The 20,679-nt window shown below is 41.2% G+C and overlaps 1 protein-coding gene across 6 annotated transcripts in view; it reads left to right on the forward strand.

Moving 5' to 3' along the window:
* Positions 1 to 1,453: 1,453 nt before the first annotated feature.
* LOC112561529 (adenylyl cyclase-associated protein 1-like) overlaps positions 1,454 to 20,679 on the forward strand; it is a 66,711-nt gene continuing 47,485 nt past the window's right edge. The window contains exons 1-10 of one of the 6 annotated variants that reach the window (XM_025234082.1): positions 1,472 to 1,537; positions 4,065 to 4,096; positions 5,101 to 5,215; positions 7,175 to 7,492; positions 8,682 to 8,785; positions 9,103 to 9,180; positions 14,421 to 14,474; positions 14,881 to 14,970; positions 15,193 to 15,278; positions 16,796 to 16,901. In XM_025234082.1, coding sequence (XP_025089867.1) covers positions 7,210 to 7,492; positions 8,682 to 8,785; positions 9,103 to 9,180; positions 14,421 to 14,474; positions 14,881 to 14,970; positions 15,193 to 15,278; positions 16,796 to 16,901 — 801 coding nt within the window. In that variant the 5' untranslated portion in view covers positions 1,472 to 1,537; positions 4,065 to 4,096; positions 5,101 to 5,215; positions 7,175 to 7,209. Of the gene's footprint in view, positions 1,538 to 3,080; positions 3,085 to 4,064; positions 4,097 to 5,100; positions 5,216 to 7,174; positions 7,493 to 8,681; positions 8,786 to 9,102; positions 9,181 to 14,420; positions 14,475 to 14,880; positions 14,971 to 15,192; positions 15,279 to 16,795; positions 16,902 to 20,679 lie in introns of all 6 variants that reach the window. The other 5 variants (XM_025234084.1, XM_025234083.1, XM_025234086.1 and 2 more) reach the window with 5 other exon arrangements.

The following is a 20,679-nucleotide window of genomic DNA, read 5'->3' on the forward strand; positions in this document are numbered from 1 at the left end:
CTAAAAATGTTCAGTACCATGTTACAAACCCCTCAAAACCGTTTTATTGTAATTTTATTGTGACCACTGGCTAAACGAATGTTAAAAAAAGTGAAAATGCAATATAAGAGGCGATAAATCAAACATAGCAATAGACTTCTCGCTGTTATGATGATTTTAATCCAAACATTTGAAATATTATATATATTTGTGTCTCTAACAAACAACAACAAACAATACTTGAAGAAATCAGTGCAAATAACTACGATGACCTAGACAATCGGCTGTTGACAATACCCGGTTAAGATCCACTTCGTGCTAAGAGTGGTCACATGTTCAATAACATGCCTCAAATAAACAGGTCCTTTTGATGAGACCATTTGGATAGATGAGTGATCAGCTGAACGAGATTATTCCCCTTGTGTCTCCGAGTCGTGCTCTCGATGTAGGGGACACGATCCAGGCGCGAGTAATTCGCGGTTACCGGTCACTTCGACCCACCCACATCGACCTAGAATCACATCGACCCTAGTCAAGACCAAATCGACCCACGCAAGACTAATAATTGTTCCAACGTTGAAAGTAGAAATTGTCCCATACAGCGACCCTTGTTAATCGGACATCTACACAGGCATCTGGAACAAACCACCCAACACTAGAATAAATATACACGAATATATATATATTAGAAATGGGATTATAAAGATAATTAACCGCGTTTATGTGAGATCGTAATATTTCCTTTGTGAAGGTGTTATTGTCAAGTGGTTCTGTATCCTGCGGCTTCGCACAATCACATTACAATTGCTCAGAAAACATTATTAGCGTCCTCTTCTTTTGATATAAATTTAGTGCTTAAACAATTAAAACATGTTCCACTGCTGGGAATATTTGACATGAATGACTACTTATGACATTGGTGATCAATTCGCCTTTTGGGCATAGGTATATATATATATTATCGTTGGGACAGTTTGGGTTTTATGTGATCTCAGCGGGGATCGATCTAACTCTGGGTCGAGGTCGATGTTGGGCTGGACGAATATGTGGGTTTTTAGGTCAAAGTGACCACGTCTCCCTCCCTTTTATCTATCACTAAACTGGCAACCGTTTCGTGTAAAATCACTAGATTTAGTATAATTCACTTCATTTCTTTCTTTCTTCATTTTTGTTTTAAATTTTGGACTTATGGTCACGATCTATATATATATATAGAATTATTTATTGCGACGAGAATTTTTCATGTTTATATTACATTGACAGATATATATCAGTGTTTTCAATGAAGAGTTCTAATTGAAAAAAAAATTACTTCATAATTCTTGAAACATTATGGAGTTATACAGCCTCAGTCGCTGTTTAAAGCTGTTGAAGTACGAACTAATAATATACAGTTATACACTATACACGTCCATGGTTGAAGCATTTTCTGCGACTCACATCCCCTGCAGTGCCTCATCATCAATTCGCTTCCGCATCCTCGGCATTGTGGGATACATCCGGTTCCCCCGCCCTCGACACGGAAGCAGAGGAATAGCACGACTGACTTGAAAAACAGGTAAATGAAAGTAGTTGAAGTAAAGTCTACAGCTTATTTTTCGTTTTGAAATAATATTTCAGTAGCATAGGAGTTCTTTATTATATTTGGCGCTCTCAGATGTGTTCCAGAAAGTCGACTAAGTAATTTACGTACCGGCAATGGGCGGGTCAAAATGGATGCGCCCATGAAGTGAACAGTCGATGTTGATGAATCATACCAATTCTCTAACCAATTTTGGGCATTGGGGTTATGGTGTGATTCAGAATATGAATTTTTCGGTTTTAATCAGAGATTTGTGCTACTGTTAAATTTATTTTTATTCAGCCTTTAGTTCAGTAAAACTTGGTGTCAAACCCGGTTTGTTAGTGTTACTAGTTTGGTAGATAGTATTAAGATGCCATTCAATCAGCAAAACATAGGTTGCTCAGCTTCGATCAGAAAGATTTTATTAAATAATCAAAACTTCCGTGCTAGAGACTAATTTCTGTACTGTATAAATATGCAACTCATGCAGGATTGCTGTGATGGATTATGAAAAGTTAACAAACTCTAAGCACAGCAATGAAATGATAGAAATAAATCTGGTAAATAATTCATTACTTCTATTTCTTCCACAAAATACATTTTCAAATAATATATGTTTGTTGATGATGTTATTTTATACAACAAATATCAAATTGTATGGCTAGGAAAGTGATAAAGGAAGCAAATAGCATTATCTTTTGCTCAAGAAGTTTCTGCAGCTTTCTTCCTGGTTGAGACTGAGCAGCTTAGGATTTGCATATCAGGTGGTAACAGTATCAACATACCAGGATTGACACCAAATTGATGTTGCATTCTTCTACAGGCAGAATGAACATAAATTTAACACAGCACAACAATGTTTTATTAGAAAAGCTTCATATATCATAGGGGAAGTGGATAGCTGAGTGGTTAGAGCAGTGGTGTCCAAGTCCAGAGATGCACACATTAGCCATTTCAGTACCCATATGGCACAACAAACTTCCGTTAGTTGACCCAGCATTATATGGGGTACCTAACTCTGTAAAGTTGACCCAGCTTTATATGGGGTACCTAACTCTGTAAAGAGTTAGGGAAAGCAAGGCAGCAAGGCCCCGATTAAATTGATGGCTCTTTAACATCACACTCTCCTACAACCGTAAGGTCACACGATATCTTTACCTTTTGAATATAACATCAGTTTCTTTTTTATGAAATATACAAGAGATATATTTTATCATTTGGTCATGATTTATGTTAAAAAGTATTGATTATTGATGTTATGTTTAACAGTGCAGATTTTGTGTTTTATACAGTTTATTATCCTCCTGCAGCTGCCTTTCATATCACAGCATACTTTTCTCACTTAATACCATGAAACATCTAGTAACTACAGCCTTAGTATCATGGCCAGGATATGCCTACTCTTAACTTCCCTCCACCCCCACCGACTGTCTTCACATGATGATTTCTTAGTTTCTTGTTTACCAGCAAGAAAGTGATATTCCTTTCTCCATGATTTCCTATAAATATTTTTTTCTGTGTGGGGATTTTAAAACAGCAAGGTAATTATACAGTGTTTTTGATGTTATGTTCATTGTTATATAAATTGCACGTTGTTACAAGATTTGGCTTGTCTTTTTAATGATGCTTATACTAGATATGCATTGTGTTATTAACTTTTGTCTTATTTTAGCCTTTGATGCTTGCTAAATGTTTTATGTTGGAAGGTTTTATTAATGATGGTTTAAGTTGCAGAAGTAATTTTAAAATAAATTTGGTAGCCTTTTCTTGCCTCTTTGGAAATATTGATATTATTGACTGGTGGCATGTGTATGATTTCCATGTGCTAATTATTCAGCGTTTATAAGCTCAAAAAGCTTTGAACTTAGCATACTATATTGATGCCAAGTAAGAGACCTTAGATCATGTCCTTCCAAGAGTAAACTGATTTGGGATGAGTTATATCTCTGAAAATAATTAAGATTTTGCATTCAGGAAAACAATAGACGAGTTGGCTGAAAAAGAACTTTCTTTTTTGCTTATAGTTTTATGATTTATTCATATGCTTCTTTAAATGTCACTATACATGAAGATAAAAAGAAAAATTTGCTGATGTCAAAATCCATTATGACTGTATATTTATTTTTTTTTTAAATAGAGTGGTGTACATATGGCCCCATCTGTATAAACTCTTTACTGAACTGTTATTTATTATGAGAATTGTGGTAAGTTAATGTCTGTGTTTGTCACATGATTTTGTGATCAGTAAGAACATGCTTGTTGAAATGTTGGTCAGTTGTTATGGAGTAGACTGAGTGCAAAATATAAGGTCAGTGTGCCTGAATGTGTTTGTTTTAAGAACATTTATTTCATGGATTCCCCTTTTAGTGCAAATTAAAGTTAATTTTTTAAAGCATGGCTCGACAGTGGTTAGCATTATTTCTTTCTTTTGCATGCTGCATAGATTTCCTTTCTTTTCCTGTTGTTATATATACATAAACAGTTGCCAATCTTTTGGAACTGACTTGAATTTTTGTTGCAGTCATCATGCAGCAAAAGTGATTTGGGGTATTGGTAAGACCAATAGCTCTGCAGATGTGGGCTGTGCTTTTGCTTTTGGTTTTGCTAACAGGAATGCAGTTTCTTTTAGAATTTATGAATAAAACCCATTTGTATTCAGAAAAAAATAACTATTCAGAAGTGCAGTCTGTGTATAACAGTCTTTTTTGCTTAGATTATAAATTCTGGATTGTTACTTTTCAAATTTGTTATATTTTTGTCAACCAAAGGTGGGAGAAAAAAAAAAGAAAATCATGGCAATGTGTGCAGTAAGAAAAGAATGTTTATCCAGGTTATCTTCGTTAATGAAGTTGCAATGCTGGAATGGTCATATGATCATGAAAGACAGGACAGCTGCAAGTTAAATTTTTATAGAATAAACACAGTTTATAATTATTTACTGCACAAAACTCAATTTAATGAACTGTAGTATGTCCTAGCACTAATGCATTGACTTTATGCAACCTACTAGCTAGAATGCTCCCTTGGATAGTCCAATCATTGTATCTTTTAGTTTTTATCCTTTCTCTCTCTCTGTGCACTAGTACCCTTTAAGCCATTGTGAAAACTTGAACTATTCTAAAGGTCACAGTGTGTCTTAGCTTTAACTGTATTTGAAATAGAAAATGTCAATGTGACTTCTAATAAATTTACCCACATACTTTTCAGCCAGCAGACTCTCAGCCTTTTTGTGAAGACTAGCCTTAGTTTTCAGGCCATAAAAATGTGCCAGTATTTTGAAATCCATAAATTCGTTAATTGATAATCTTGTAAAACAGATTAGGTCCAAAAGAATGGTATTTTATTTAAATCCTACAAATTGAGAAACAATCCAATAGCTAGTTACAAAATAAATGAATGGCCTGACATTAGATAATAAATGCTCTGTGGAAAGATGATGGACTGATGGATAACAGGATGCTGAATTGTAAACAGAAATAAATTTGATTTGTCTGCTAAGTCTCTCTGTCATTCACGTTTTTTTATTTTTTGTTTTCTCTGCTGGCTGGGGGTGACAGAAAGTTGGTGGGCGTCAAGATCTTGCACTGTGTAATAATAGCTTGCTGCTTGTGACAGACTTTATCAGTTCATTGGTGTTGTTGACTTGGTGCACACTTGCAGCAATAGTGCCTGGTATGTACTATAAGCAGCTAATCATACCAATGTATTCATTTAATGCAATGCTTTGTCCAAAATTATTGCCATCTGGCAGATTTTCCCTGAGCTTGCATGAACTTGGATATTTGGGTTAGAAATTTTAATTTCAGATAAGTATTAAGAAAGGCAAGAGACTAAAGACAGATCTTATTGAAATGGCTGCTTTGGATAATTTTGATGTAAATGCTAACTCAATGCCTTGAGCAGAGTTATTTTCATATATTCAGAAATAACTTGTAGGGCATCAGAGTGCTTAGAATGCCTTGAGGTACTTGCACAGTGACAACAGTTTTACTTTTGTTGTGGACATTAGTGCAGAAGAAAGTTGCATGTCTTGAATGTCAGTGAGAGAGAGAGATGAAGTCTAAGATTAAACTGAAAACTGTCAGCAGAGTAGGCACCCCTTGACTGTGGCCTTTAAGCAAAAGGAGAGAGATACTAAATGCCTTTTTAGGGGGTGGACGGAATATAAGAAACTTAATTATTATTATAAAACATAGTCATGACATTCAGTCTGCCTGCCATAATAGCACTGGTTAAGCTTCTCTTAAGCATAGCTATATTAAATCTACAGCATAATTATGCGTGTCCCCTGTAGCTGCTTCCACGTCATGTAAATGCATGGTTGGAATCTATTATTTTTTTAACTCTCCCTTTCTCTCTTGTAGAAGGTGGGCTACTCAGAGCATGTGACAGCTGATTCTGATGCACTGAGATTTTTCCATAAAGTATTTTTGCACATCTAACACTGTCTTCTATAAAACAATTTTTCTGTTGCGCATGGTCATTTGTAATATATGACAATAATATTAATTTATTGCAATTGGGCTGAATATGTAACATGGACTGTGAAGGGATGAGTAGTAAGAAAATGGAATTTTAGGATACAGAGATTGGATTGGGACTTTTTGTTTTGTTTCGAATGCAGCCAAGAGTTACTGAATAGATTTTTATTATATTGGGTTGTTATAATCAACATGATCGGCTGTAAAAAGTATGAATGGAAAACAGTATAACTTGTATAAACTGTAGGTGAATTAAGAGGTTTATTCCAGATAGAATATGTGGCATCTTTTGTTGTAGCAGGTTTTTGGGGTGGTGTGGGATTTTGACCAGAGGTTATGGGGGAAAGAAGAATGCTGTGCACACAATGGGTAATTGATAAAGTAGATATAATCAAGGGGGAAATCACTTGCACATATGCTGCATGATGGTGACAGATAAAGTTTCTCCTGGCTTTATCTGTATTACACTGTTTCTATTTAAAGCACAGCATGTCTTTGACCTCATCTTTTTTCTTGCAGATAGAAGAACTATAACTTGGATTTAGCTGCAAGGCTGTATGTTTTCTTTCTGCTTGGCGCCTTTACTGTTGTTTTGGCCAGAAACAGTGGAGCCATCCGGTTGTTTATAAGTTTGCTTGTGTTTCCTGTAGCATTCAATAGTAACTTCTTGGTGCTTTTTTTGGGTGAGCATTGTATTGTTTTCCATGGTGAACTCTTACGTGAATGACAAGGCATTTGGTGGATTGGGGGAAATACAGGTCTTGTGGATGAAGCAAAACATTGTTTGGTAACAAATTTACATTCTGCTCTTTAACAATGCTTTGCTGTGCATCATGCCGACAAACGTCGAGCCCATCTCCTGATCGTTCACCAACAAAGGATGCTAATGCAACTAAAAAAGACAATGGATTTTCAGATGTGGCCATTGCTACTCAGCCCTTTTCATCGCCATCAGTTACACAGCCAGCACAACAGCATCTGGCCAAGGCAGATGCAAGTCAAAGTCTAAATCTCCCTGAAAGCAAAATTCCTATTTCTGACCCTCTTGCCAGACCAGTCCTTAATCCTGAAAGCATAGGGGCCACGCATAAATCAGCTTCTGTACCTTCCACTACCATCAGTCTTAACACTAACCTTACCACTCCTCCAGGGCCGGCTACCCACGTATCTATAACACCCACATCAATGGCTTCCCAGGTCTCGGTAAAAGAGGAGGCCTTGCTTAAGGAGATAAACAAGCTGAGTGAGACGGTAGAAAAGGCAGCTGCAGGAAGTGGAAGCACAGGACGGGAGGTTGCCTCTGTATATGCCAGTCAGTTAAAAGCATTGACCTCACAGGTGCGGAAGGAAGCCGGCAGCATGTCCGAGAGCGCCCTCAACATTGCCGTGTCTCGGCTGGAGGCAGTAGCAGCACGCCTGGAGTCGCTGACCTTGCAGGGGGGCAGAGGGGGCGGCACTGCGGAATCAGGTGAGACACTGTCATGGGTGCAGGTATTTTGGTCTCATTTTCACAGAATAGCAGCTATCTACAATCTCACATCTAGTACTTACAGTTCCAGTTGGTTTTTTTTTAATCACTGGATACCACAACATTATTTGGAGTTAATGGTTATGTTGCAATAGGCTAAATACAAAGCTGCTTGCTGTTCAACATTAGTTTATATTTTTATATTTTATGTATGTATATATTTATTGTGTATATTTATATATAAAACTGTGTGTAGTGCAGTATCACTCATTATATAACTATGCTCACCACACATAAATACAAAATAAAGGAAACTGATGGTGGAAAAAGGTGTTTAAAAAATGAAAATAAATATCAGATAACTGAGTAAGTCGGGGGAAAAAAAAAATGAAAAGCCATAAAGGTAGCTAGATTGTATAAAGCTATCCCACTATCTCGGACTGCATTATCTTCTATAAAAAAAAACATGCATTGGTACATTGTGGTTGATGCTAAACTTACCATAAATTCTATTTAATGGTCTTTAGCTTTTGGAACTTAGCAAAGAAATTACTGTACAGCATGGACAGGAACAGGGCAATAAAAACATCAGCATAAATGCTAAAAACCTTTACAAAATGTATTTAGAACCTTGTTTCTTGATTTTTAGATACACATGAGACACAGTTGAGTACATCTGTTAGTGATCATATCCGCAAAAATATAAGCATTAGAGCAGACTTTTCAGCTAGGTGCAACTAGTTTATTGCTTGTTATATTTTACATTGCAGTGAATTAAGCAGATCTAGTGCAGCCCTATTTGTATTGAAGTGCTATGTGATGACATGTTGTGTAATGACAAGCACTGCAGTCATGTAGTGCCTTCCAGAAAAATGTGATATCTGTTTAGTCTACATAACAGACATGAAATGTACATTCTGCAAATTTAAGGTTATGGTTTCTTTTTCAGAATCCAAATGCTCTTTAACATTTTTCTGTTTCAGATGGAACATACTATTATATTTTTCTTTTTTATTATCTCCCCTCTTTGTATACAACTTTTTCATCTTTGTTAAAATGCTGTGACACTGCTAAAACTTGTTGTCACCTCTTCATCAAAAGCTTCTACTGTAAGAAACAATCAGGTTTCAGATAAGTTATTTTTGTTACTTTACCAGCTGGGGATTAATGCCTTTGCTATCTGATGCAGATGAAGTGGCTCAGTCTATCATTGCATATGATGAATTTCTGAAAGGGGCTGTGGCTAAATTTATTCAGAATAGTTCTGCCATTGGTGGTGATGTTCAGACACAGGTGAGTTCTTCATCCTCTTTCTACCATTTTCAGTCATTTCTTTTGTAGAGTGCTTTATTTAGATTTTGTATATAAAAAAAAAAGGTGCTGTGTTATTTACTGAGAGTTGGGAAGAAATCAGAACTAGATGCCTCATGTTTTGACACTCTCTATATACTTAAAGACTTCCCTGTGGATGTATCTGTGTCTACATTTACAACTGTTTTTTTAAGAGAGTATTAGTGCAGGAATGTGTGCTTAAATTCCCATTCATGTTTGTGCAGGTTTCACATATAATCAGTAATTGTGAAGCATTGTTGTCTTCTTTTTTCCCTAAGGCTAAACAAGTAGAAAGGGCATTCCAAGCTCAGCGCCAGTTCCTTGTGGCAGCTTCTAAGAGCAAGCAGCCTCCTCAGGTCAGTCAGAAACAAAGATTTGATTCCTTTATTTATCAAGTAGAATAAAACTTAACATTTAACTACTCTGTAATTTTAAGACCTAGAACTTTACTTGGGTTTAAAGTATTTTCAGTATTGTATTAGAACCTATTTCTGGATCAAAGACGGAGCTTTTTCATCAAGAGTCGTTATATTGAAAAATTGTACTTTGAAACATCTTCCATTTTAAATCATAAATGCTGTAATTTATGCATCTGCAGTATACTTATTCCCAGACTATCCAGCCTAATACATTTACTTGTGAATAGAGAAGGAAAAGATGGTAATGTTTTCCTGCGCTTCAGCATTTTATTCTTTGTTGTTATGGGTGCATTTTGAGAATAAACCTTTAACTCCCATGTGACCGCTGGAAAGTACTCGAAATTTGTGAAATTTTGGAATCTTTCAAGTGTTAGCATTAATTTCTTTGAAACTGTTTCCCATGCATCAAGTAGATAAAACAGCTGTCATGGTAACAATGCAATTGCAGAGGAAGTTGCATGTAAAATAATTAATTAAAGTTCTCTTGTGATAAGCACTCTGCAAGATGCTTTTGCCCTATCTCACAACATTCTCAGAGTAATAAATGAAATTCTAATTTCCTCCTCTAGTAGACCAATCTTAAAAGAAAGCTGCAAAAGTGATTTGACCTTCACCTCCAGCAGCTTTCCAGCACGCAGTTACCCGCCCCACTACAGGTGATGACTGGCCCTCAGGGGCCGTGCTAAGCATTTCACACACCATTGCCAGCACAGCGCCAGTTAGGCCCATAGGTATCCTGTAGGGCTGCAGCAAGGAGATGCAGCAGCGTACAACTTCATTAAACGCATGAACTTAAAAACCCCCTGGGAGCTTCTTGCATCTGTTCACTAGCCAGTGTCAGAATACACTCGAGGAAGCCATTTTCTAGATTGTGTAAATGAAGTCATGGTGACATCATTCTTGGAAAAGTATTTATTGTTTTCGTTATAGTATAAATGATGTATTTTATTGATGCTTTCCTGTCGGTTAAGTTCTTAGATGTCATCTGTTGTGTGCATTTTATGTGTATGTATTTTCTTTTCTCAGATTTGTCATTTGTGTTGTCTCCTTTCTTGTCATATTCTTCTGCACTTTTCCTGATTAGAGCATTAAAGAGACTAGAGGGATTAAATATTAATGAGGCAGAGATGCCATAATAATCAGTGCAAAATAACATCACATCATAAATATTTTTTAGAATTTATTCTACTGAACTTCATCTATGACAGGCAGATATTTTGAAGCCATGAGCATAAAGTCTGGACACCTTACAAACTGTGTTTCCTGTTTATGCCAAGTTTTGTCTCTGTTTCCTCTGGTATGAAAGGAACTTACGAAGGATTAGGGATGTCAGCCTGATGTGGGTCAGTTCATTGCAACATTTGTGTCATGGGAAAAACATGCTTTTCAGCCTGAAGAAGATGGGATGGGGTGGGAAAGAAGTGTAAAGGAAGAATTGGTGTTTAACACCGAGCCAGCAACTAAGACTATAAGTAGTAAATAGTTGCCACATTCAGAGAAAGAACAGTGAGCCCAAGACGAGATCTTAACCCAGGACAGACAATCCTCTTGTATTGGAGACAGGTGCTAACGTTGCGCTGCCGGGCCGCACCCCTGGGAGAAAGGTTGGTGGGATTAGGCTTGGCATTTTGCTGTCATTATGGAGACCATAGAGTTGCATTGACTATAGGAGATGCCATTTTTGATGCCGACTTAGCAGCTAAGTATTTTATGATGAGCTCGCCATCTAATGACATGGAGTGCGTCTGGATCTGGCATACTTAAAAGGAGCAACCCAATCGAAACACATTTGACTGTAATATTCATCACAAGTTGAACTACCAAAATTCTTCCTGAAGGAAGTCGTCTGTTGGCCGTCTTTGACACCAAAAGTAAATATTCAGTCACTGGTTTCGTACACAATTATTGATTCCATTCACGTGCAAAATATGTCCTCGAAACAGGCTTCGTGTTATGAGGGTTTGTCGCAGATGTGTGAAATTTATTCGTCTGATAGCACGTTTAAAGTTCAGTGTCCGAAATCTTCGATTAAAAATTTTTTTTGCTTTGCTTTTTTATCGCATTCACATACCGTTCTTTTAATTTTTTTTTTGTACGGCGTCCAACGAAGACCTTAATTTAAGTGAGAACTGAGCTAGCGACTGAACTGGGCTGACTGACTCTTGAGGAGCTCACGTGACAAAATGGCAAAGATGCAATCCAGGATCAGGCTCATCACAAGTTCTAACCCTTCATGTTACCCTACTCGTAGAGTGGGCCTTCAGGTTTGCGGTTCGGTGGACGAAAGAGGATTGCGGGAGGAGACACATGGTCGCGTGCAACGTGAAGGAGAACAGTGAAGCTGATGCTGCTGATGGCGCGTGCAGGTCCGCGAGCCGCGCAGAAGCAAGTGGCGGACCTGCAGGAGCTGCTGGGAACACGATGCGCTCGTGTGCCGGCCCCACATCTGTTTGTTAGACAAACAACAAAACAAGATGAAAGCCTTTGACGAGGTATCCGAGTCATCTCAGCCAAAACTGCCTGTCTCGGATCAGTGGAGCACAGACATTCAAGAGACGCTGGAGGAAAGGGCGATACACGCAACCTCTCGAACTCTGTGCACCAGAGTTTGCTTTAGGAGAGGGATGGAAGGAGGCGAATAGGGCGGGGGTGGTCGGAGAGGCATTAGGCCGTCTGCTTCTGTTTGGGCCTCGGTAGCCTCGAGTTTACGTGCTTGTCGTTTCCCTTTGAAATAGGTGCACCAGGTAGAGTGTAAATATTTTCGTGGTTGTAGATTTCAGTCTGGGAGACATCACTTTGTTTACATCGTTGAGTTGCGGTAGGCGGAAACAAATCGCGAGTCCTGCCTGGCGAGCCATTCGCAGATAGTGATCATTTCAGGAAGTGGGAAGGTTTTGAGGAAAATGATCTTGGACAATGGCTCTGTCAACAACAATATATGAAGGATGTAAAATAATTTGTGCTGACTGATGGGTTGTGTTTTGTAAATTAGAAGTGTTCGTGTCCTTAGGGATAATTAACTGACGCTCTCTCTTGTTTTGGTATGCAGGATTGCGCGCGCGCGCACGCATAGGCTTTAACTCTGGCACATACTCAGACACATATACGCAGAGCGACCTGTATACAGTCTGAAAGAAGAACAGGTCATTGTTGGTAGCTGGAAGCTTTAAAAAATGTCTTTGTCTAGTCGTTGTATCCCCTGTATAAATCAAGAAACAAATGTGATAATTTTTGCCTTTGTAAAACTAGAAAGAAGCCTTTACATATGCACTCTTACACACACCCCTCCCCCATAAGAAAAGGATACCGATTTTTGTTCAAAACTATTTTTAAAATTATTATTTATGTGCCAGCCGGCAACCATAAGTGTGGCAAGACAAAAAGAGATTTGGAGAAAACGGTTATCTTGACATTTTGAAAGGGGTCATCGTGTACTTGTATTTACCGCCTTGGAGAAGAGGGGTAAATCTGAACCAGACTCTGTCTTCTTGAAACATTAATTACGACTCCGACAGGCAGCGCATTCCTTGCTGTTGTTTATTGTTTGTCTCTATGACCAGGGAAAGTTGTTGCGTAACAACGCCAGGCCCGCCTTGGAGACGGGACGCGCTGTTGGCGCCGAGCGTGTTAAGATTTTAAGAAGAGCTACGATGTTTTGAGCAGAGTGCTGGAAGTGAAAGGTTAAAGGAGAAGGCAAGTGAAACAGCAAGTTAGTCTTCAAACGATAGAAACTGACGATCGGAACTGCTTACGCTGAAAATTTTAATGACGGCACCAAATCTACCCGGCACTAGAGTTCACTTTCTATTGTCGAAACGCAGGCATCAGGGATGTTGGGATCGGGCCATACACGGAGTATAGACTGACGTGACAAAATTGCTTTACCCTTGTCAAATGGCATCTTCTGCGTCACCAGTTGGGGGTCAGTTAACGGTTTGTTTGAATGAAACTTTGAAATTTTGACCGGCAGCGATGCGGGTTTATTAGACCTCGCCGAGGCACGGAGACATCTATCTAATAGCGAGGGGAATTCCTTACCGAGTTTCATTTGTTGTAGAACCTATTTCCCGGTTTAGACTCCTTTATCTGGAACTAAGCTCTATAAGCAACGAAAACAGGTAAACTCTGTTCTATCCATGACCGCTTCCCGTTTATTTTCGTTACATGTGTTTAGTGCAAGTGATAGGCAAAGCTTCTCCTAGCGAAGGATATGGTGATCCTCTGTAAATTTTCACAGACGCTTTGCTTTCTAGTTTGTGCCTTGGGTTCGCTATTTTCTCGATTGTGCCTCGGGTTCACATTTTTTAATGCCTCGGGCTCAATATTTTCTCGCGCCTGTTTTTGGAAATCGCTTATTTTCTCACAGGATGAAGAGGAGACCACGAGGGATTATTTTTACGCGGGGCTGAGATTTTTGCCAGGTTTTTTTTTATTATTATTATTTGTACAGTTGCGTGCAAAGGGCAGGGGTTTGCGATCAAATTAGTTGATGGGTGGGAGAGGGCAGGAAGGAAGAAAGCACCCATCTCCCTGGATGGGTTGCCCCTAGAGCTGATAAAAAGCACGTCGTGCGGATCTGTAGGGAAGTCTTCACCCTCCTGCAGCGAGCTGACGGCGCTGAAGAATAAAGGAACACTGATTCAACGCGAATTTCTAGAACCAGGTCACGTGTCAGCAGCTTTCTGGGGTAGCTAAGTGGCCGGTACAGTGTTAAGTAGTTGGTAAGTGGTAGAGATAGATCAGGCCTGTGAAAAAAAAAAAAATCTGGGGGTGAGGGGAATTACAGGTCCTGATGGTTGTATTATCAAGAGGCTGACGGAAAAACGCTTTTGGAATCTTTCAGCCACTGTTGTGACAGATTCTCTCCAGTTGATATCGAAGTCTACCCCCTTCTCTTTCCCCTATCCAGCCACCATCATATAAGTGGGGGGGGGCGGAGAAAAATCTAAAGGTAGTAGCTTTAATACAGGAACTGGTACCGATGGGTAAGGATTACCTAATAGAACGAACAGTAAAGAGAGCAGGGGAAAAACAAACGTTCTTATAAACGTTCAACGTCGTCGATGCAAGCTCACACACAAAAAAAAGCAAGTTTATACCCTCCCCAAAAAGGTGTATCTGCTCACTTTTTTGAACGTGTACAACATGTGTATTTGTACTTTTTTTTTCTTTTTCAGAATGTTCTCATGCAGCTTATTGATCCTGTTGCTAAGCAGCTTACTGCCATACAGGTAGGACTAGTGACCTGATCCCATTTTGTTAGAAGAACTGGTCAAAGTCGTGCACTGTCAGCCTGTACTCTCTGCACTTCTCGCATACACTCTATGACTGTACGTATTGTTGATGCCATAATTAGTGTAGCTAATTGGATCACAGTCAAAGTAAAAGTGATATCAACAACCCGGTCTTTGCATAAAGCAACAGTCTCGGGTGGGAAGAAGCCGGACGGTTACCTCTCAGCATCCTCCCAAGCAGAGAAAACTCATTATTAATACAAGAAAACGTGGATGCTAATAAGGAGTTGCCTTCTGCTCTGCGACATAAATTCTTGTCAGCCAAGATTCCACGTTCTAGTTCACAGACATTCCTCTCCTGTCAGGCATGACATCTCTTTATTTTTTTGGGTCACTGTTTCAGGAGTTCCGAGAACATAACAGACGGAGCGAGTTTTTCAATCATCTGTCGGCTGTCAGCGAATCCATAGCTGCTTTGGGCTGGATCACAGTTGTAAGTAAATCACACATTTCCTTGTCTTCCACAATTTTATGGTTTTTTTCACGCACCCAATGCCCCCATTTTCATTTTTGTACTGATAAAATTAAGACATGTTTTCTCAGTACCTTGAATGCGTAAAATATGTTAAGGAGCCATAACAGATTTTTTAAGCACATAAAAAGGCTGTGACGTTATGAAATGTCTCCGTTAACTAGTTCCTAGCTTTGTTTTCAGAGTCCTGCCCCTGGTCCTTATGTGAAAGAGATGACCGATGCTGGAACTTTCTATACCAACAGGGTCCTGAAAGACTACAAAGATAAGTAAGTTTTTTTCAGCTTTTATTTATTTAAATTTCAGTATGCATGAAATAGCGTTAGTTGTGATAGCGTGGTGTAGAGCTGTGTAGAGTAGTCATAATATAAGACAGGATACAAATCAAAAAGTGTGAAAATTTCCTACAGGAGAATGCTAGATTGAAGTTGTTACAATTCGTTGACATTGAGAAATGATGCCCAGAATTTATTTGCTATCTTCGGATCTTTTGATTTGAATCGATGATATCTAAAGTAACCTGCATATTTATTGCAGCAGTATGACACCTTGCCCCACCCCTTGCACTGAAGCAGAAATAAAAGAGTCTACTTGTAATGTTTCTGTGAAATTTAAAAGAAACGGCTTGGTAGTGGTCGGTAGATGGTGAGAAATTAGGAAGGTTGCAAGTTTAAAACTTTTTTTTAACTTGAAAATGCTGAAGTCAGTTTACTGCACAACAGACAATACAATATTTTGTTTTATTTCCGTGAAATAAGATTTTACCTTCATATACACCAAGCATCTTTGTGATGCATAAGGCAGATACTGTATTGTCGGATGACGGTCACTAGGGGCAAAGATGAAGAAGGGAACGCCATATATTCAGGCATATGCACATGCTTGGAAAAATGCACACAGGTGTGAAAGCCGAGTGGTGTACACTCAATAAAAATGTCAGTCTACGATTTTTCGGGGGATGTGGAGAAGTACTTGTGAGCTTGATGACGAAAACGCCAGTGCTTCAAGTTGGAAGCAGTGGACTGACTTCAGGTAAACTAGTTTTGTATTTCAAGCCTCGGGAAGGGTTGTGAAATAAATATGGCTTTGGAATGACAAACAGGCAGGGAAGGGCGTGAAACTGTCACTGCGGGGCTCCATTAGGGTTTGGATAATTAGCTTTTGATGATGCCAGACAGGGAGAAAAAGAACTATCGGTTGAAAGGTGCTGCTGCCACGAAAACGCAGTAATAAATCAGCATAATGATGTTAGTTAAGAGTTGTGAATATTGTTTGCACATTTCTCGAGGTACTTCCGCTCCTAAAGAAGAGAAGTGACAACGTGACAGCTGTCTATTGTCATTAAAAATTGCTTCAAGAATGTCCATCGGCCTCTTCCCGTCTTTCTGTCAACGTCTTTCCCTAGTTACGTTCGTAATCTTGTTTCAGTCTTATTTTATTTCCTTTACACCTGCCTGTGCGGAAAGGCCCCTGATGGTAATGCATGTGCGTGTAAAGATGTTATAGTTTTGTACAGGTTGTGCATCATCCATCAGCTAAACTTCATTAAAACATTGCTAGTCGTACACTTTTTTATGCAGCCATATGCTCCTCAAGGTAGCAACGAGGAATAAACTCTTTTTTTATGCTTTCTAACATTTCTCTTTCAGTATTTAACCTTCTTTCCACGCTTTTGAGGACCGTATTTGACCGGAGTTCTGATACACTCCGAGAAAAGCGTGTCGATTAAAACGGGCTGCACGAAGGAAAAGTTAACGCTTAGAAGCAATAACTGTTTCTGTTGCAGAGATCCCAAACACGTGGAGTGGGCCCGATCTTGGATTAGCGCCTTGACAGAGCTTCAGGCCTACATCAAGCAGTTCCACACCACTGGTGTCACCTGGAATCCAAAGGTAAGTCATCAATCAATCAACCATCATCAGCTGCCGTGACGTGAGATTGGTCGCATGGTATCGTTTATTCCCATTTCTACTTAGCACGGGCTGCACTATCTGTTCACTGTTCATTAAGAGAACAGTTTGTCTGCCTGCGCCTATAATGTACAAGATAACCGTGTCTTTTGTCCTTGACTCGAGGATTGTGATCTCGCGCTCCTCGTCCTCTCCTCTCACATCTCGTCTGCAAGCCTCTTATTCATTTGTGTTTTCTTCCCACGTATTATAATGATCAGCCCGAAAGATGTACACGTTGCCTGCTGAAGGCTCGCAGGAAACTGAATGGTGGCACTTGAGAAAGGGTAGAGGCTGTGAAAGATGGGCCAACAAGCGACTTGGAGTTTGCAAAGCATTGTCCTCAGGCGAAGACAATCAGCTCCCTTCCCAACCCCTCCTCCCCATCCCCCTCCTCCCACGCTTATTTTTGGCCCCTGACGCGTGTCTGGCACGTGCTTGCCCATACAGTGTGCATTATTTGGTTGTTTAGCTCTCGCCTCGCCCGCAATCAGCTGAACATCAAGAACGGGAGAGGGAGAGAAAGCTTGGGCGCTGCTTGCCACAAGTTCGCTCCCCTTCCTGCCGTCAACAACTGTCTGGCCGAGAGTGGGGGAAGAGAAATGAACCACCAATAGTAGATTATTAGTTACAAACTGGCAAAGTAGCGGAACTGATCAGACGTGCTTCAGGAGTAATCACAAGCGACTTGAGAACAGCAATCATGTGGCGCGTATAGGGAGCGGATGGAGGTGGAGAGAAGCTGTAATCGCGAGTGTATTTCCCTTCGTTGTATTTTCCTTAATTTTAAGATAATAGAAAAACGGTAAGGTGAAAATGTGTGTGTGTGTGGTTGCGCGCGTGCTGTTGGGACACTTACGAAGATTAAAGCAGGCAGTTGCGTGAACTGGATTTGTCAGGCGAGCAGTTGTTATGCCATTCCTAGACTGGCTCTTCTTTTTCTTTTCTTTTTCGCCTTTCTGATTGTGTGAACTCCTTCCTCCCTAGCGTTCACTCCTTCCTTACCAAAGTTATTTGAGCTCTGTCTTTGATGTCTATTAAAGGGTAACGGTTTTTCATAATTGTACCTTATGGACTGAGTCGTGATGGCCCTAACCATCGTCTTTCTCTCGCTCAGCCCTAACAAAAGTTGTCATATTTGTTTATGGCGTTCGGACTCTGTGTGTAATGTGAGCGGGTTTGTGCCTTTTGCCAGTTAAAAAAAAGTACTCGACTCTTTGGCTAATTAGGCACAATGTGAGCCAAAGGATAAGTACTGCCTGAAGCAAATCGAGAAAAACGAGTCGCACTTATCAGGTGGAGAGCCGGCCTCATCTTGTTATGGCTAGCTGAGGAGAAGGAAGGGAAATTCGGGAAGGGTGAGGCAATTGTAAGAGCCAGTTAAAACGATTCCAGAAGCTAGTGGATTCCAGCCGGAGTGCTGGCGTGGAGGCAAGGTGAGCACTTCAAGCCGTGGACATCTTTCGCAAGAAGGTTCTCAACAGGTGGAGTACTATCTTCCATCCCAATGCTCCAAGCACGTGGAGGGAATGGGTTAAGTGGGAGAAAGGTTACGGAAAGCAACATGTGCTCGTATCCTCTCAGAAGTAACGAATGACTTGCTTCATTTCTTGAAGTTCTGTTTACCTTGTAAATTATTTTGCTGTCGCAGGGAGTCAGTCTAGCAAACACTTTATTGTCGCCGTGGCCTTTCAGGTCATACACATACCGAACAATATAGACTCGATACACGTTGCTTGCTTCCCCGTGGCACCAAGAACGTTAGTGCATTTATTTTCAGGACGAAGACACCGAGAGTTTCCGTTGTGGCAAGGTTACTGACCTTTGATGCGCGTGACATAAGCGGCGGTAAGTAGACCGTTGGGAGAAGGTGGCACGAACCAAGAACAAAGGGACCCGCGGCGAGCCCATCGCCCTCCAGCAACAGGTAAAAGGTGATGGTAAGAGGGACTCTCGGAGAGTGAGTGCACTTGAATCTGATGAAGCGACTGGTGATTGGAACGTGGAATGTGCGTACACTCCACAAGTGTGGCCAAGTGCACGAGCTCTGCCTGGAGTTGGACAGGTATGATTGGGACGTGCTAGGGCTGGCTGAAATGCGGTGGACGGGTTCAGGAGAGGTGGATACTCCCTTCGGCCACAGGCTGTTCTACAGTGGTAGTGAGAAAAGACAACTAGGCGTTGGCTTTCTCGTCCACAACAGAGCGGCAGCGGCAGTCTTAAGTTGGGAGCCCATCTCGAATAGACTCGCAACCATCCGCTTGGAGGCCAAACCACGCAATGTCTCAGTTATCATGGTTCATGCACCTCACACCGACCGAGGGGACAACGAGGTGGAGGTGTTCTATGAACAGCTGGAGGAGACGATGCGGGGGATCCCCAAGAAAGATTTTCTGGCGGTGGTGGGAGATTGGAACGCCAAAGTCGGCCCAGATGCATTTGAAGAGTGGGCCGGCACCGTAGGTCAGTTCGGTCTTGGAACGACCAACGACCGCGGAAGGCGTCTGCTAGAGTTCGCCGGGGCCCATAAATTGACTCTTGCGAACACGATCTTCCCTCACAAACCCTCAAGGCTGGCGACCTGGTCTTCACCCGATGGCGCGGTCAAGAACCAGATCGACTATGTGCTGATTCCCCAGAGCTGTCGTTCAGGCCTACTGCAGGCAGGGACACGAGTGTACCCGGGTGCGGACATCGGGTCAGACCATAAACTCGTGATGGCTTCCCTGCGCCTGAAAGTTTCACAGCGAAAACGGGAGAACAGCAGATGCATTCGCTGGTGCACGGAGAAACTCGATAACCCTGGCTACGCAGCGGCTTTTCGGGTCGAGGTGGGGGGCAGGTTCTCTGCCCTCAACCTACTGGACTCTGATCTTGACGTCGACGCTCTCGCGGAAAACGTTAAGCAGGTGCTTCACTCCTCGGCAGACAAAGTGCTAGGGAGGAAACCGCCAACCAAGGTGCCTTGGATCACGAAGAAAGTTCTCAGACTTTGTGAGCTAAGGAAAGCCTTGAAGACAAAAAGGCGGGGAAGTCCTGAGGCCGACGCAAAGTACAGGAGAGTGCACCAGAAAGTGCAGAAAAACATAGCGGCCACAAGGGAAGCGTGGCTAAACGCAAAATGTGACGAAGTTGATGAGGGAGTCAAATGGGGCGACTTCAGGAAAGCATTCGCTGCGAACCCTCACCCAAGATGGGCCGCGAAAGGGCATTACGAAAATTGAGAGCAAAAGCGGCAAACTGGTGAAAGGCAAAGCCGAGATACTCAATCGATTCACCGAGTATTGCCGAGAGCTGTACAATGCCCCTATCGAGAAGGATGTGACCGTCCTCGAAGGGGCAAGACGCAGATGAGATACCGGACTTACAAGTCCTAAAGGCAGAGGTTGAGGCAGCCATCAGAGATATGCAGCCGAGGAAAGCGGCTGGAATCGATAATGTACCGGCGGAGCTCATCAAGGGTGGGGGCGAAGAGCTGACAGACGTGCTGACCAAAATTTGTCGCGAAATCTGGCGAACGAAGCAGTGGCCGAAGGAATGGTTGCGGTCGGTCGTTGTACCGCTACCAAAGTCAGGAAGTAGCACTAAGTGCGAGAACTACTGAACGTTAAGCCTGATTTGTCATGCCAGCAAAGTTATGCTGCGTGTGCTCCAGCGCCGATTGACAGCGGCCGCTGAATCGATTGTGGCTGAAGAGCAGGCCGGATTTCGGGCCGGCCGC

The sequence above is a fragment of the Pomacea canaliculata genome, linkage group LG4, assembly GCF_003073045.1.
Source record: "Pomacea canaliculata isolate SZHN2017 linkage group LG4, ASM307304v1, whole genome shotgun sequence".
Taxonomy (NCBI): Eukaryota; Metazoa; Mollusca; class Gastropoda; order Architaenioglossa; family Ampullariidae; genus Pomacea; species Pomacea canaliculata.